The 17,599-nt window shown below is 37.6% G+C and overlaps 1 protein-coding gene across 3 annotated transcripts in view; it reads left to right on the forward strand.

The window, feature by feature from the left end:
• The window catches only part of STK11 (serine/threonine kinase 11), a 171,773-nt gene that overhangs the window by 54,721 nt on the left and 99,453 nt on the right, over positions 1 to 17,599 (forward strand). For all 3 annotated transcript variants that reach the window (XR_011965506.1, XM_072601371.1, XM_072601372.1), the window contains exon 2: positions 8,822 to 8,905. Coding sequence is in view for 2 of the 3 variants with exons in the window: in XM_072601371.1 (XP_072457472.1) it covers positions 8,822 to 8,905 (84 nt within the window). In the remaining variant the exon portion in view is untranslated. The remainder of the gene's footprint in view (positions 1 to 8,821; positions 8,906 to 17,599) is intronic.

Genomic DNA, 17,599 nt, shown 5'->3' on the forward strand with positions numbered 1-17,599 from the left:
CCTATCCATTCAGAGCAATGATCCTATTCCTGGATCTTATTCTTTTCCCTAACATAGGTTTTAAAAATTCTTTTGATATTGCCTTTAACATTCTTTGCCAACCTTACTCAGCTCATTCTGACCTCTTATACTCTTAACACTATCCTTATGGTACCATATTATATTTTAAAATTCATATTCCATTACCTGCCCTAATTTCAATTAGTCAGAAAGCATTCATTAAATTTATACTTTGTGTTAAGAGCTGAGGATACAGATACAAAAAATGAAACAATACCACCTCTCAAGGAGTTTACGTTCTTAAAGGAGAGACAAGTGTGTGTGTGTGTGTGTGTGTGTGTGTGTGTGTGTGTGTATACATATCTAGAATAAATAAAAATTGATGAATACAAATAAATACAAAATAGTTAAATACCAGGCAGTTTGGAGAAAAGGATACTAGCAAAACAAACCATAACATAACATAAGAGAAAATATTCTGCTTCATTCTGCATTCCAATTCCATAGTTCTTTCTCTGGACGTGGATGGCATTTTGCCTCAAAAGTCCTTTGGGAATGTTTTAGGTCCTTGCATTGCTGTGAAGGGCTAAGTCTGCCAGAAAAATTTCTTGCACACTGTGGTTGTTACTGTGTGCAATGTTCTCCTTGTTCTGCTCCTTTCATTCAGTATCAGTTCATATAAGTCCCTCCAGGCCTCTCTGAAGTCTTCCTATTCATCATTTCTTATAGCACAATAGTATTCCATTATATTCATATACCACAACTTGCTCAGCCATTCCCCAATTGATGAACATCCCCTCCACTTCCAGTTCTTGGCCACCACAAAGAGAGCTGCTGTAAATATTTTTGTACATATGGGACCCTTTCCCATTTTTATGATCTCTTTGAGATACAGTCCTAGAAGTGATATTGCTGGGTCAAAGGGTATGCGCAGTTTCGTAACCCTTTGGGCATAGTTTCAAATTGCTCTCCAGAAAGGTTGGATCAGCTCACAGCTCCACTAACAATGAATTAGTGTTCCAACTCTCCCACATCTTCTGTAACATTTATCATCTTCCTGTTTTGTCATGTTAGCCAATCTGATAGGACTTGGTGCTGCTGTGCTTTAGATGATGATTCTGGTTAGCTTGTCTAGGGTGCAAGAGTCCATGGCAATTCAGACACTGAGTTGCTAGAGCTGCCAAGTTAGGGCTAGGGACTAAGCCTATGATTCCATTGTTCTTGAACTTCAGATTAAGAAAACTTATTCTACTAGTACAAGTTGGCATCTTCTTTGCAACTTACTTTCTACAGTGGCCTAGGACACTTTGAGGTTAAGTCACTTGCACAGAGTCATCTAGCCAATATGTGTCAGTTATGGGACTTAAAACCAGGTCTTCCTATCTTCTGGGCCTACATTCTATGCATTGTAACATACTGCCTTTCACAGCTCAAATACTGGGTGTGTGTGTGTTGGGGGGGAGAGACAGGGAAGTGGGAAGAGGGGGATGGGATAGAAAGTTCAGGCAGAGAGATGAAAGGCTTGGAGAGAAGCATAGAAGGTTTATTCATATTGTGAGTAAGAATCTTTACCCCTTTGGGGGGCTTTTTAAAAAATAAAAACAAAGTTTTATATCAAACTTGGCATCTTCTGTACATGTCATTTTATGATCTAAGTTTATTGTACATCTGTCTTGAGCTTTTGACAACCTTTCTACCCCTGTTCTTCATTGGAATGGTTTTTCTTCATACCTTCAGAATTTCATTTCTGAGAGTTTTCTCTCCCCCTTAGATGGACTTTTCTAGTCAGTTGATTGTCTTTTGTTACTGGGCAGATTTTGTGATAGATTCTGAACTATTCAAAAGACTGATTTCAGCCCATCTCCAGTGGTGCTCAGCCATGGCTGATACCCACTGTATTTGGCTAATATAGATAGCAAAGCAGTGGGATTTGTTGAGGGTCTTATCTGTTATGATAGCTTTGCTTCTGTGGGGCACAGCTTTCGACATTTGATTTGAAGGACTTTGAGTTTTTATGTATCCTTCAGAGTGCTAAGCACTATATGTAGCTCTAGATGTTGATTATTTGCTAGAACTATTTGTACTTAATATTGTTTTTTAAATAAAGAAAATAAAAAAGTTATACTTCAATTTGCACTGAATTCATGAGTTCTCTATCTGGGGGTGGCTAGATAGGTGGATTTGTCATGAATCCTTGTCTTGATCAGAGTAGCTAAGTTTTTCACAGCTGATCATCATTACAGTATTGCTGTTACTGTGTACAATGACTTCCTGGTTCTGCTCACTTCATTCTGCATCAGTTCATATAAGTCTTCCCAGGTTTTTCCAAATTCATCCCCTTCATCATTTCTTACAGCACAGTAGCATTCCATCACAATCATATTGCAACAACTTGTTCAGCCATTTGCCAGTTAGTGGGCTGCCTAATATTAAAAAGCAATAAGTAAAGCTTCAGAACTCTCCTGTGTTTGGAGAGGGAGGAGACTGAGGCTAAATTCATACCAGTGGCCTGAGATGTAGTGGCATATTCTAGTATACCAGTCCCTTAAGAGAGGTGAAAAGAGGATTCAGCTTGGTAGAATCCAAAGTGGTTGAGATTTGAGTCTATAAAGCTGGGTTTAAAGCCAACTTGTGCTTCTTACAGGCTAATCACTTTGATTTGCTGAGCTTCTTGTTCATCTAAGGGAGAAGTAAAAGGGATTACACACATGCAGTATGATCAGTGAGGTGATGCTTATGGCTTTTTATACAACACACACACACATACTTATAACTGACAGCATGAATTCTAAGGTTCTTTACAGTAACACATCAGTGACTTCCCTTTTTGTTCCAAGTTGCTAATGAGTGGTGAACTAGGAAAAAAACTTCCCCTGAAATCAGTGAGTTAATCAACCTAATATTTGCTCAGTGAATAGAGCACTGGGCTTAGAATCTGAAAGACCTGAATTGAAATTCAGTTCAGACATTTATCAACTGTGTAAAATCCCAGGCTAGTCACTTAACCTTTGCCTCAGTTTTCTCATATGTAGAACAGAGTAATAACAGCACTTCCCTCCCAGGATTGTTTGTGAGGATCAAATGAAATATTTGTAAAGCACTTAGTGGTCCATACTGAATGCTATATAGATGCTTATTCCCTCCCCTCTTCCCCATTTATTAAGTACCTACTGTGTGCTAGGCACTGTGCTTGCTAAGCACTGGTTGGTTGTTGTCCTTTGTTTTCGAAGAGGACCAAAATGACATCACCATGATAAAGTGAAATTTCAGTGCGTCCTACTATGGTTGATCAGACCAATATGAGCTCAGAATGCTCTTCCACAGGTTGGGCACAGATAGTCTGTGTGAAAATTTGGAGTGGATACTCCTAATTTGCTCATCCTACATTTACTTTGTGCTGTCTCAATTCTGCTTTGCTCATAGAGCACAGCACCCTTTCTGATGTGGGCACCCCATGCTGAGCAGTCCTGTGCCAGTGTCTCCCATGTTGCACAGTCATATCCAAAGTTCTTGAGAGTATCCTTGTATCGTTTCTTCTGACCATCATGTGATCGCCTGCCCCATGTGAGTTCTCCATAAAATAGTCTTTTTGGCAAGCATGTATTTTGTATTGGAACAACATGGCCAGCCCATCTGAGTTGTGCTCTCTGAAGCATAGAGTTTGAGTGCTTGGCAGTTCAGCTCAAGCAAGGACTTCAGTGTCTGGTACCTTATACTTAGGAAGATTCTCAAAATCATCCTAAGACAGTTCAAGTGGAAATGATTCAGTTTCCTTGCATGGCACTAGTAGCCTGTCCGTGTTTCACAGGCATACAGCAATGAGGTCAGCACAGCAGCTCTGTAGACCTTCAGTTTGGTAGTCAGTCTAATACCTCTTCTCTCCCAAACTTTTCTTCGGAGCCTCCCAGACACCGAACTAGCTCTGGCAAGGTATGCGTCAACCTACACTACAAAGGTAAGTGAACTTATCCACAGTATTCAGAACTTCTCCATTTGTTGTAACTGATGGTTCCACAGATGGATGGTATGTTGGTGGCTGATGGAGCACCTGTGTTTTCTTGTTGTTAATTATCAGACCAAAATTAGCAGAGGGAACAGAGAATTGATCCATACTTTGTTGCATCTCAGCTTCAGAGGCTGCATTGATTGCACAATCATCTGCAAACAGAAAATCATGCACCAACACTCCCTCTACTTTGGTCTTGGTTTGTAGCCTTTTCAAATTGAAGACCCTACCATCAGTACAGTGGTTGACCTTGATGCCATGTTCATCCTCATTGAAAACATCTGACAACATGGCTGAAAACACCATGCTAAAAAGCATGGGAGCAAGCACACAGCCCTGTTTCACTCCATTGGTGACTGGGAAGGCACAAGAGCATTGTCCACTATCCAGAACCCAGGCAAATGTCATCATGAAATTGACATACAATACTGATGAACTTGGGGCAACCAAATTTTGACATAATTTTCCGTAAGCCCTCACGACTGACAGTATCAGTGGCCTTGGTCAGATCTACAAACATTGCATACAGACCTTTATGTTCTGCTTCTGACATTTCTCCTGGAGTTGTTGGGCAGCAATATCATATCAGCTGTTTCTTGGCCCTTTCTGAAGCCACACTGGTTCTCAGGTATATGACCATCTTCCAGGTGAAGGATCAGCCTATTAAGGAGGATTCTAGCAAGAATTTTGCCAGCAATGACTAAGAGAGAGACCCCCTGTGATTGCTGCACTTGTCCTACATGAGGGTTTTTAAGCACTAGGGTTATAAAGAAAGGTAAAAGATATCTCTGCTTTCAGAGAATTTACAGTCTAATGGGGGAGACAGTATGCATATAACAAGCTTTATGCAAGATAAAATGGAGATAATTAACATTCTGAGGAAAGCCAGTAACATTTAGGGGTATTAGGACAGGCTTCTTTCACAAAATAATGCTTTGGCTGAGAATATGAAGAAAGCCAGGGAAGTTGGGAGGTAGAGATGTGGTGGGAAAGAATTCCAGGCACGAGGGACAGCCATTGAAAATGCCAAGCATCAGAATATGGAGTATCTTGTTCAAGGAACTGCATGGAGGCTAGCCAGTTTCACTGGATGGCAGATTACATAGAGGTAATGTATAAGAAGACTGGGACAGTAGAAAGCAGTCAGGCTGTGAAGAGACTAAAAGCCAAACAGAAGGTTTTATAGTTGTTCTTGGAGGCAATGGGAATTGCCTGAATGGGGGTAGGAAATAAGGGGTGGATAATGTAGTCAACAGTATGTCAGACTTGTAGAGGATGTACTAGAGCAGAGAATTGGAGAATGTCTTTTTAACATATAGGTTGGGTTCTCTGACTTCTTTTCTAAAAAGCATCCAACTGTGTTTTCTGCCTAAGGGGACAGTTAAATTTGCCCACATTTAAATGAGAAATTAGTAGTTAGGGGAAAATTGTTCTCTTCTTTCTGAGTAGCTAGTTTAATATTTGTTTCACAAATACCTTCATGAAACTTAGATTAAAACAGACAGAAGTGATCCTTGTATTCCCATCCTTCACCCCACCCCAAGCAATCAAAAGCAGCCAGGAATGAATTTCATCTATCTGTTTTGATTATTTGAAATTAAAGAAGAGCTGTATGCACAAAAATTATTATAGTAAAAGTGAATCTAGCTTGTAAACCAGTTTTCATTTTTAGTCATTTAGCTTCATAGTGATACTACCTGGAGTTTAGCTTTTAGGTTGGATCAGAATGGCTGAACTCTCCCTGCACCCCAGGCCCTAGTATCATTTTTTCAGAATTTGGATAGCAGTGAAATAATGAATAAATGAATAAAACTTCATTTACTGAGAAGATTTTACCACATTTCTGCAACTGGATCTTGAACATAAAATATCAGAGCTGGAAGAGATCTTAAGACTGCAATTCACTTTTTTTTGTCATTTTGATAGTTTCCAGAGTCTTTTTCTTATGACAATCCTGCCTGTAGCTAAGGTCAGTGTTGTTTTGTTACGTTTAATGTTTATAATTTTTTCAATTGCATGTAAACAAAAATTTTTAACATTCATTTTAAAAAATTTTACTGTACCACCTAACTGCCCCTGATGATCCATGCGCAGTCATGCAAAGCATTTTCATGTTAGCCATGTTGCAAAAGAAAACAGACCAAAAAATAAAAATTAAGAAAAATAAAAACGTATGCTTCAATCTATATTTAGAATCTATCAGTTCTTTCTCTGGAAGTGGATAGCATTTTTCATAAGTCACATGGCATAGTATTGCTGTTACTGTGTGCAGTGTTCTCCTGGTTCTGCTCACTTCACTTCGCATCAGTTCATGTAAGCTTTCCTAGATTTTTTTTTTAAACCATCCAGCTCATCATCATATTTTCTCAAAATCTTACTATTACAGCTTGTTTAGCCATTCCCCAGTTGATGGGCATCCCCTCAATTTCCACTTTGTCACCACTAGAAGAGCTTCTGTCAATATTTTTGTACATATAGGTCCTTTTTTTTTTCTTTGCTGTTGTTGAGGTACCAACCTAAGTAGTGGTATTGCTTAGTCAGAGGGTATAGATGGGTTTATAGCATTTTGGGTATAGTTCTAAGTTGCTCTCCAGAATGATTGGGTACAACTGCACCAGCAATATATCACAATAATGTGATAATTAATATCACATTAACCAATGTGATAGGTGTGAGGTAGTACTTCAGAACTATTTTAATTTGCATTTCTCTATTCAGTAGTGATTTAGAGCATTTTTTCATGTGACTATAGAAAGCTTTGATTTTTTCCTCTGAAAACTTTTTTTCATATCCTTTGACCATTTATCAATTGAGGGAATGACTCATTCTTTTAGATTTGACTCAATATCAGATAAATTTGCTATAAAACTTTTCCCCCCAGTTTTCTGCTTTCCTTCTAATCTTGGCTGCATTGGTTTTGTTTGTGGAAAAACTTTTTAATTTGTTGTAATCGAAAGTATTCATTTTACATCCTATAATGCTCTCTATCTCTTATTTGGTCATAAATTCTTCCTTTATCCATAAATCTGACAGGTAAAATTTTCCATATTCTTCTAATTTGCTTATGATATCACCTTTTTTTGTTGAAACCATGTACCCATTTTGACCTTATCTTGCTAAATGCTGTGAAGTTCTGGTCTATACCTAATTTCTGCCAAACTTCTTTCTAATTTTCACAGCAATTTTTGTCAGATAGTAATTTCTTGTCCCAAATCTTGGATCTTAGCATTTATCAAACACTAAATTACTATGATCATTTACTACTGTATATTGTGTAACTATATATTCCACTGATCCACCATTCTTCTTCTTAGCCAGTATCACATTGTTTTGCTGATTACTGCTTTGTAATACATTTTGAAATCTGGTCCTACTAAACCACCTTCTTTTATGTTCCCCTCCCACCAGTCCCCCACCCTCAGTGATTCTCTTGATATTCTTGACTTTTTCTTTTTCCAGATGATTTTTGTTAATTTTTTTATACCCTTACAAAATATTTGATTGGTATGGCAGTGAATAAGTAAATTATTTTAGGTAGAATTGTCATTTTTATTATATTGACTTAGCCTACCCATGAACAATTAATATTTCTCCTGTTTACATCTGACTTTATTTCTGTGAAAAGTGTTTTGTAATTATGTTCATATAATTCCTGAATTTGTCTTGGCAAGTGGACTCGCAAATTTTTATGTTGTCTGCAATTATTTTAAGTGGAATTTCTCTTTCTATTTCTTCCTGCTGGATCTTGTTGGTAATATATAGAAATGCTGATGTCTTACATGAGTAGGTCATTGTTAGCCCCATTCTACAGAGAATCAAAACCAGAGTTTAAAGTGATTCCCTGATTCTCACAATCAGTCACAGCTAGGAAGTAGAAACTATAGAGAAACTACAGAGAATGTCAGAGTTGGAAAACTTAGATGTCATTTGAGGAGCCCTCAAGAAGACAAGTGATTTGCCCAGTGTTCTTTTGTTTGTGGCAGAAATGGCACTTGAGCCTGGGCCCTTTGAACCCTTAATCAGTTCTCTTTCCACTATTTATGTTGGCTTCCATCCTTATGCTGTCCTGTCTAGTGCTGTCTAATGCTAAATTAATGTCACTTTGTAGGTAATGATGATTGGTTTATGGGTCAGATTTTAGTTTATTTTCAGTTAAAAATAAATTCTGTTAATTGATCTTTTATTCCCTCTGGTCTTTATCATTATTAATTTTAGCTTTTTTTCCTGGTAGTAGGAGGGGCTCGGGGAAGCATGTTGAAGGTTGTTTGTATTATATATGAAAACACAGTTAGTGTTGAATTTAAACTTGTAGGCAAATTGTCCCCCTTGCAAAGCCTTTATTTGGTGGTTCTGAGTGTACCCCACCAGGGGCAAGAATTTTGTATCGGGATCATGGCATCATTGCACTATGGCTGTTGGAGGGCCAACAATAGCTTTGACTTTTCTCTCTTCCCCTGCCTGTAGTTTTTCTCCCCTAATCTTATACTAGTGCATTGGAATACAAATCCCAGAAGGATTAACTTACTGCACAGCATTATTTGAGGAGGTAAACCTTGTGTGCCAATGATCCTGGTAAGTATTTGGAGGTTATGATCTTTGGCTAGATGATCAAAGTCACACTCCAGTTGTTGGCACGCTGGTCAGATTTAGAGCCTCCATAGGGGATAGAGCAGATGTTGGCCTTAATTCAAAAATAAATTAATAAATAATTTTTCAAAAAAGCAACTCGAAAGTGCAGTCTCAGCTTTAACAAATTATCTTTCTTGTTCAGTAATATGGGCCCTAACAACTTCTTTCCTTCCATTTTTCTTCTAGGGAAATTCAGCTACTGAGGAGGTTACGGCACAGAAACGTCATACAGCTGGTGGATGTATTGTATAATGAAGAGAAGCAGAAAATATATCCTTTGGGGCCTTTGTTGTACCCCGATGTGCTTTGGCAGTGAAGGTTGGCATATTTCTTAAATGTCTGTTATCATAAACACATATAGTACTTCAAAATCCACAAAGCTAAGATGGGTAGATGTGACTAGAAAGCCATTCACATGAAAGGGATCTGGGAACTCAAGTGTCTCAAGACCAGTCAGTTTTATGTCATAACTACCAATGATTCACACTTCCTGCAGTACTTTCAGGTTTCCAAGATACTTTTCTATGAATCAGTAAGTGATGCAGACATTATCTCCATTTAATGTTTGAGGAAACTGAGGTACCAAAAAGTTAAATGACTTAGTGTCATGCAACTACCAGTCATGGGCTATGAATAGATTCCCTGAGTCCAGGCTAATGTTCTTTCTACTACATCATACAGCCATGGAATCACAATCCTAGTATACTCTACTTTGTCCCTATCTAGAGTGTTGGGCTTCCTTTGTCATACTGCTTCTTGTCATGGACATCAACAAGCTGGAATGCATCCAGGTAGGGCAGATAGTATTGTGTGGGGACTTTAAATTAGTTACTATGAGAGCAGATGGAAGGAATCTGGGATTTGTTTTTAGCTTGAGGAATAATAGAAGATCTAGGTGTGTGTGCGTATGCATTAGTGATGACATGATGATACCTGTCTTCGTTTGAAGAGTTATTATACAGAAGAGCAGACTTTTCATTTGTGGATCTGAAGGGCAAAACTTGGGCCAATAGATAGAAGATACAAGGGGGCAGATTTTGTTTCAGTATCAGTAATTTTATGATAGCTGAAGGTGCCGGACAAAGAACTGGAGAGACTTAGTAGCTCTTTGGGTTTTCCTTCACTGAAAGTGTTGAAGCAGAAGTTGGATGAGCACAGTTCAGAGATTCGGAAGGGGAGTAGACAGTTGGACTAGAACAAAGGTTCTTAACTGGCTTCCACACACTTGTGTTTAAAAAATATTTTGATAACTCTTGCAAAATAATTGGTTTCCTTTGTAGATTTGTTTTATGCATTTAAAAACATTATTCTGAGGCTTTATTAGACATGATGCAAAAAAGGTTAAAAGCTTCTGGCCTAGAGATTTCCCAGAAGACCTTTTTCATCTTAAGATCTTGTAATTCTTGTTCCCAAATTCCTGTTACAGTGAATTGACTTTCAGAATTCTTTAATGGGCAGATTTACCTTACATCTCAAGTGTGTTGGCTTGACATTGGAAAGTTGATTTGCCTGTGTCCAGATTTCTGATGATTTCAAAACTTAGTTTACTTAGAACCATTTGTGAAAAGTACTGTTTTTTCAGACATTATTTTTAATGATTTGGAATAGCAGTGTTAAACTCAAAAAGGAAGGGGAAGAGGCACTAAACCATGGACTCCATAAAGACTTAGAAAACCACATATTAACATTATCTATGTTCTATTCTTTTTAATTCATTTTGTTAGTTATTTCCTGGTTACATTTGAATCTGTTGACCTATTTTATACCTCTGGTTTCTAATACTGCCTTTGTAAAAAGCTATAAAAGACTCGTTGCTATGACCCTACTTGTTATAAACAACTACTGCCATCAGTTTTCTCTCCTGATTATGGGACTATTCTATTCTGGACTGTTTATAAGTCAAAACATGTCCTGAGAGTCTCTTCCTTCTCTCTAAACCAGTTATCATGCAGTGGCTCACTGAGGACCTTGTTTTTGTTTGTAATTCACAGGAATGTCTCCTGCGATGTTGCTTTCAATGGCCTCTGGCCCAGAAAAGACCTTGGCAGTTAGAAACATGTCATTCCCCTAAAATGTACAACCTTGCTTTTCAAGTTTAAATTGTTTCTTTTCAGAAAGGGAATCTGGGTATTTTTTGAAATTGTGCCCTCCTATAGGCAAATAGTTCTTTCTTTAATCATTGTTTTTTGTTCTGTAATGATTCTTTCATTTTTCAGCAAATTGTGTAGTTTTATAAATGGCCATACCATCCCAAATATTTGAAAATATATTTTAGTGAAATGACTTGTGTGCAGTGGTAGCAATTTTTTTTCCTGATTCTTCTGCATCTCTGGACTCAGTGCTTGACTAGGCACTTCAGTAATGCTGGGTTCTCTGGAGTATGATCTTTGACGACTCCTCCTTTGTTCCTGCTTGTCTACCAAGGGCTCATTCTTTGCTGCTGTTTGGCAGAGAAGCTATGATTTTTAAGCTGAATTGGTCTTTGCATCCAGATTTAGCCTTATGAGGGAACAGTGGTAAGTAAGGAGATGGGCAAATGGCATCTTTCTGGATAATACTTATTTTGAGTTGTTAATAGAACTTCAGGGACATCAGAATCACAATGGCGCAATGTTTGGGCCTTAGGTTTAACTTATTTGGCTTTATGGCACTTTTAGTTTTTGAAACTTAGGATTTTTATTTAGTCAGAGAATTCTAGAATTTGAGCTGAAAGACACCTTTGAGGTTTTCTGGGTCAAGCCTATGACTGAAACCTGAATGCCTTCTAGATATTTTTTTGGTCTCTATCCAGAAACAGAGTTTTAGAGCTAGAAAGGAACCCTAGAGCTAAACTAATTCAATTCCCTGTTCTATAGATGAGAAAACAGAACCAGAGAAGGTTCTAAAATCACCCACTTATTTCACTGATGTTCTGCATCTTGAGCTAGATTTCCTGACTGTAGTGTTCTGTTCTTTTGATTCCATATGATGCCTCCAGTCTATTTCTGATTAGCCACAATGCAGACTCTTCATTTTGTAGAACCTGCAACAAACTTCCTATCTTCCAGATTTTACTCTCTGCCCTTCCTCCCAGCCCAAGGCCTTGTGTTTCTTCATCTTCCCCTTACTGATATGTGCTAAGAGAATACAAATTAAATTTTTAAATTTGTTTTTAGTTTTCAACATTCACTTTTGTAAGATTTTGAGTTCTAAATTTTCCCCCTCTCACTCCTCTCACCCCTCATCAAGGTGGCTTGCAATCTGATATAGGCTGTACATGTACAATCATGTTAAACATATTTCCTGTTGTAAAAGAAGAATCAGAAGAAAAGGGAAGAACTATGAGAAAGAAAAAAACAAAAAAAAGAAAATAGTATGCTTCAATCTGTATTCAGACTCCATATCACTGGATATGAATAGCATTTTCCATCATGAGTCTTTTGGAATTGTCGTAGAAAGATCATTGTATTGCTGAGAAGAGCTAAATCTAAGAAAGTCAGTCATCACACAGAGTTGCTGTTACTGTATACAAATGTTCTCCTGGTTCTGCTCCTATTTGCCTATAGGAGGGCAGAATTTCAAAAAATGCCCAGATTCCCTTTCTGAAAGGAAACAATTCACTCAGCAACAGTTCATGCAAATCTTTCCAGGTTTTTCTGAAATACTCTTGTTCACCATTTCTTATGGAACACTAGTATTCTGTTGCATTCATATACCACAACTTGTTTAGCCATTTCTCAATTGATGGGCATCCTCTAAATTTCCTGTTCTTTGTCACCAGAAAAAGAGCTGCTATAAATATTTTTCTAGAAAGGGTCCTTTTCCCTTTTTTATGGTCTGTTTGGGATACAGATCTAGTGGTGGTATTGCTGGATCAAAGGGTATTCACAGTTTTATGGCCCTTTAGGTGTAATTCCAAATTGCTCTCCAGAATGGTTGAATCAGTTCGTAATTCCACCAGCAATGCATTAGTGTTCCAATTTTCCCACATTTTCTCCAACATTTATTACTTTACTGTTTTGTCATGGTAGCCAATCTGATAGGTGTGATGTGGTACCTCAAAGTTCTTTTAATTCACATTTCTCTAATCAGTAGTGATTTAGAGCATTTTTTTATATGACTATATGTAACTTTTATTTCTTTGTATGAAAATCGCCTGTTCATATCCTTAGATAATTTATCAGTTGGGAAATGGCTTGTATTCTTATAAATTTGACTCAGTTCTCTATATATTTTAGAAATGAGACCTTTGTCAGAGATACTGGTTGTAGAAATTGTTTCCTAGATTTTTGTTTCCCTTCTAATCCTGGTTGCATTGACTTTGTGCAAAACCTTTTAATTTAATGTAATCAAGATTATCCATTTTGTATTTCATAATACTCTCTATCTCTTGTTTGGTCATAAATTCTTCTGTTTTCCATACATCTGATAGGTAAACTTTTCCTTGCTCTCCTAAATTGCTTATGTTTATGTTTAAATCATGTACCCACTTTGACCTTATCTTGATATACAGTGTAAGATGTTGATCTATGCCTAGTTTCTAACATACTATTTTTCCAGTTTTCCCAACAGTTTTTGTCAGATAGTGAGTTCTTATCCCAGAAGCTGAAATCTTTGGGTTTATCAAACAGTAGATTACTATAGTCATTGACTACTATGTCTTGTGTACTAACCTATTCACTTATCCACTATTCCATTTCTTAGCCAGTAACAAGTAGTTTTGATGATTACTTCTTTATAATGCAGTTTTAGATGTGGTACAGCTCGGTCACCTTCCCTTTCATTTCTTTTCATTAATTCGCTAGATATTCTGGACCTTTGTTTTTCCAAATGAATTTTGTTATTAATTTTTTTACCTCTATAAAGTAATTTTTGGTAGTTTGATTGGTATGGCACTAAATAAGTAAATTAATTCAGGTATAGTTGTCATTTTTATTATATTAGCTCAGCTGACCCATGAACAATTGATACTTTTCTAATTATTTGGATCTATTTGTGTGAAAAGTATTTTGTAATTGTGCTCATAGAGTTCATGAGATTGTCTTGGCAGGCAGACTCCCAAATATTTTATATAATACAAACTAATTTTAACATTCCTTTAAGTCAGAACAACAGCAAAAATTAATGACATCTACCTGCAAGAATTATAAAAACTGTTTCTAAAACCAAATATAAGCATTTTAAAATTATTTACTATTTTGTATTATCTGTACTGTTGGTCTTCTCCGCAAGAGTGGATTACTGATATCTAACTTTAAATATGGCCTTCCTAGGCCTTCTATTACTTTGCTTTTAAAACAGCATAAATAAACTGCATTATCTTTACTATTTTAGAATGCAAAAACTCTGAACTATTATCAGATTCTGTCTTGAGAATTTTATTTCTAAATCTCTTGATGCCATCTTGTGCATGTTTTCTCCTCTTATAGAGAAGATATCTACTCACTCATTTGCTCTCTGAGTTAAGGGAATATGTCTCTTAGAAAGAACAAATAGTAATGCTTTTCAGTGATTTGGAGGCCAGAGGAGTAGATGATGCTGTTGAGTTAGTTATTCCTGGTGGTTCCTTGTAAACGTAATATCATATACTTCAACTGTCCATTGTGTTAGGTGGTAGGGGTGGAAAGTGAGGTGGTGCAGTGGATAGAGCACCAGTGCAGGAGTCAGGAGGACCTGAGTTCAAATCTCACCTCAGACACTTGACACTCACTAGCTGTGTGACCTTGGGCAAGTCACTTAACCCCAATTGCCTCATCCTAGGTCATCTCCAGTCATCCTGATGAATATCTGGTCACTGGATTCAGATGGCTCTGGAGGAGAAGTGAGGCTGGTGACCTGCACAGCCCTCCCTCACTCAACAAAGTCAAGTTCAAGTCATGTCATTATTTCTCTGATGGCATGTCTTCTTCGTCAACGAAGGACGAACACACACACAATCAAAGGGGTGGAAAGGTAATATGAAAAACAAGCCTTACTGCTAAGGAACTGACATTCTACTGAGAGACAGGATAAAAAAAATGTTAACACATAAGTGTATGTATGATCATATGTAATAGTAGTCACCACTAACAACTGTCAGAAAATAGGAAAAGATCCCCAGGGGAAGAGGCCTATGAGCTTATCCTTAAAGGAAGCCAGGGTTTCTAGGAAATTTGAAGTGAGCTGCTTTTGATCTTATACTTGAGCCAGTAGTGGTGAGAAGAGCAAATTATAGAAGTTAAATTATAAAACTGATGCCCAGTTGACTTGGGTTTTACTGGCTCCTCTTCTTTCCTCTCCTCTCCTCAAACCTTAAACCTACTGCACTTCGAAACTGGGTTCCACTAGGGCCCTGCCTGAGGGCTCCTCTGAACCCTCCTAGCTTCAGAGTGATTATCAATAATCCACTCAGCCTGATGTCTTTCTTTTTTCTTGACCTCATTAAAGGGGCCATGCCCTGGCTACTTCTTAAACAGGCCTGTTCAATGAATAGGCATCGCCTTGTCACCTAAAGGGCCCAAGGTCTCCCAGTGCATCCTGGGTCATCTCCAGTCATCCTGAGGAGTATCAGGTCTCTGAATTCAGATGGCTCTGGAGGAGAAGTGAGGCTGGTGATTTGCACAGCCCTCCCTCATTCAAAACAAAGTCAAGTGCAAGTCATGTCATCATTTCTCTGATGGCATGGTCTTCTTCGACAAAGAAAGACAATCCTATGGGTAGATGCATCTTGCTGAATGCTAGCTGGGTAGAAGGATATGCATTTTTCAGTCTCTTCTTTAAAAGGACCGGTCTTTGTTTTTTTTCTTCATTTGCAGGACCAATACAATTCAGTAAGTCAATTAAACATTTATTAAGCACCTGCTAAGGGCTCTACACTATACTAAGCATCAGGGATACAATTAATAAAAAAGAAACATGGCCTCTGCCCTTAAGGAGTTTACAATCTAAAGCAAGAGATAGCATACAAAAATAGTCAGGAAAGGAGGGCAAGATGGGAATCCAGGGGGTACCCAGTGCAGGGACATCTTGTTCTGTGGAGTTGAAAACAGGCAGGACATCAGATGCCATGTGGAATGAGCTGAGTCCAGTTTCTTCCTTCCACAAAGGAAGGCATTGGAAGGAGTTTGGTACTCTGTACTCTATCCCTCCAGCCAGAAGGGAGAGGAGGCTGAGGAAGGTAGAGTCAGTCAAGAGTTGAGTTAGCAGCATGGTGCTAAGTTTAAAAATGATAAGCTGAGAGGGACATCTTGTTCCATGGAGTTGAAACGAGGTAGAACAGCAGACTCAGAGTGGTGTGATCAACTTTTGTTTTTTTAAGGCCTTGTTCTTTAAAAGGTCTCAGACTTTCTCTAGGAAGAAATGTTGGTATATGTTGTATTTAAGTAGAACCATTACATGTATATTTTTAAATTTCACATAGCATGCAAGTGGTTAATCTAATCCTGTTTGGAATTGACATGAAGTTGGGGAGATGTTGTATCCTTGCAATGTCCTTACTTTTGGTGGCAACTTCCTATAGTCAAAAGGTTTGTAAGCTTAATACCAGATCTATTCAATTATAGATTATGGATAGGGGAACATCTGAGGTTGTCTAAAATTAAGCTGTTAGGCATAGGACTTTAGACCACCAGCATTAAGTTAGGGTCTTTAATTCTTAGTAATACTGTGGTGACAATTACGTCAAGAGCTTGTGAAGTTAGCAACATAAATTTTATCTGTGTCTCAGTTGGTTAATGTCTTTTAAAAAAAAAATTCTTTTGTGGTCCATATTGTAAATGCTTTAAGAAGATGTATCACCTAAATTTCACATAGCACTTTTCTTTCAACCATCCTGTGAAGTATGTAGTACAAGTAAAATCCTCGTTTGTGGTTGAAGAAATTAAGGCTTGACCATTCCCATATAGGTTCCAAGATTCAAACGCAGGCTTCCTGACTCCACAGTTTTTTTTTAAGTATTTCTATTTCTTGTGGAGAAGATGGAAAGATATTGACTAGATGGTAATGCAGTTGGATGGATTCAGAACTAGCTGGATGGCCAGATTCAGAGGGGTTGTTAATAGTTCAGTGTCAGTGTGACAGATGTGGAAGGGCACTTGGCCCTAAGTTGTTGATTATTATCACTAACTTGGATAAAGCGCAGATGGTGTACTCATTACATTTGAAGATTTCATAAAACTGAAAGGGATAGCTAACACACTGAATGACAAAACTAGAGTTCCATAAGTTCTGTGCAGGAGATTATTGGGATAAATCTGAGTATTTGTTAAGAATAATTCTTAAGTCTGGCATTTGGGTACAAAAAAACCCAGCACAAATTTGAGGACAACATGGATTGAAAAACGATTTGGGGTTTTTAGTGGACCCACATCGTCGGCATGAATAAGCAGTGTGATGTGGTGGCCACAAAAACTATCTGCATTAAGGAGAGACTTGGCTTCCAGGAATATGCCCTTTTCAGATCTCATTTGTAGTGTCATCTTCAGTTCTGGGTACCACATATTAATTCCCCTTCTTCTCCTCCATCGTAAAAACTCTTTCTTGCCTCTTTTATATGAGATGATTTGCTACATTCTATCTCTCCCTGTCTCTTTCTCCTAGTACATTCCTTTCAACACTTAATTTTCATTTTTAGATATCATCCCTTTATATTCAGCTTGCCCTGTGCCTGCTTTCTCTCTCTCTCTCTCTCTCTCTCTCTCTCTTCCTCCATAAATACATACATATATATATATATATATATATACACATACACTTATACATATATTCCCTCCAACTATTCTAATGACCTAGAAATATCATCTTTCTGCATAGAAATATAAACAGTTCAACTTTAATAAAGTCTTTTATGGTTTTTCTTTCCTGTTTACCTTTTCATATTTCTCCTTATTCTTGTATTTGAAAGTCAAATTTTCTATTCAGCTCTGGTCTTTTTGTTAAGAATGCTTGGAAGTAGTCTGTTTCACTGAAGTTCCATTTTTTCTCCCTGAAGTATGACTCAGTTTTGCT

This window comes from Notamacropus eugenii, chromosome 4 (assembly GCF_028372415.1).
Source record: "Notamacropus eugenii isolate mMacEug1 chromosome 4, mMacEug1.pri_v2, whole genome shotgun sequence".
NCBI classification, from domain to species: domain Eukaryota; kingdom Metazoa; phylum Chordata; class Mammalia; order Diprotodontia; family Macropodidae; genus Notamacropus; species Notamacropus eugenii.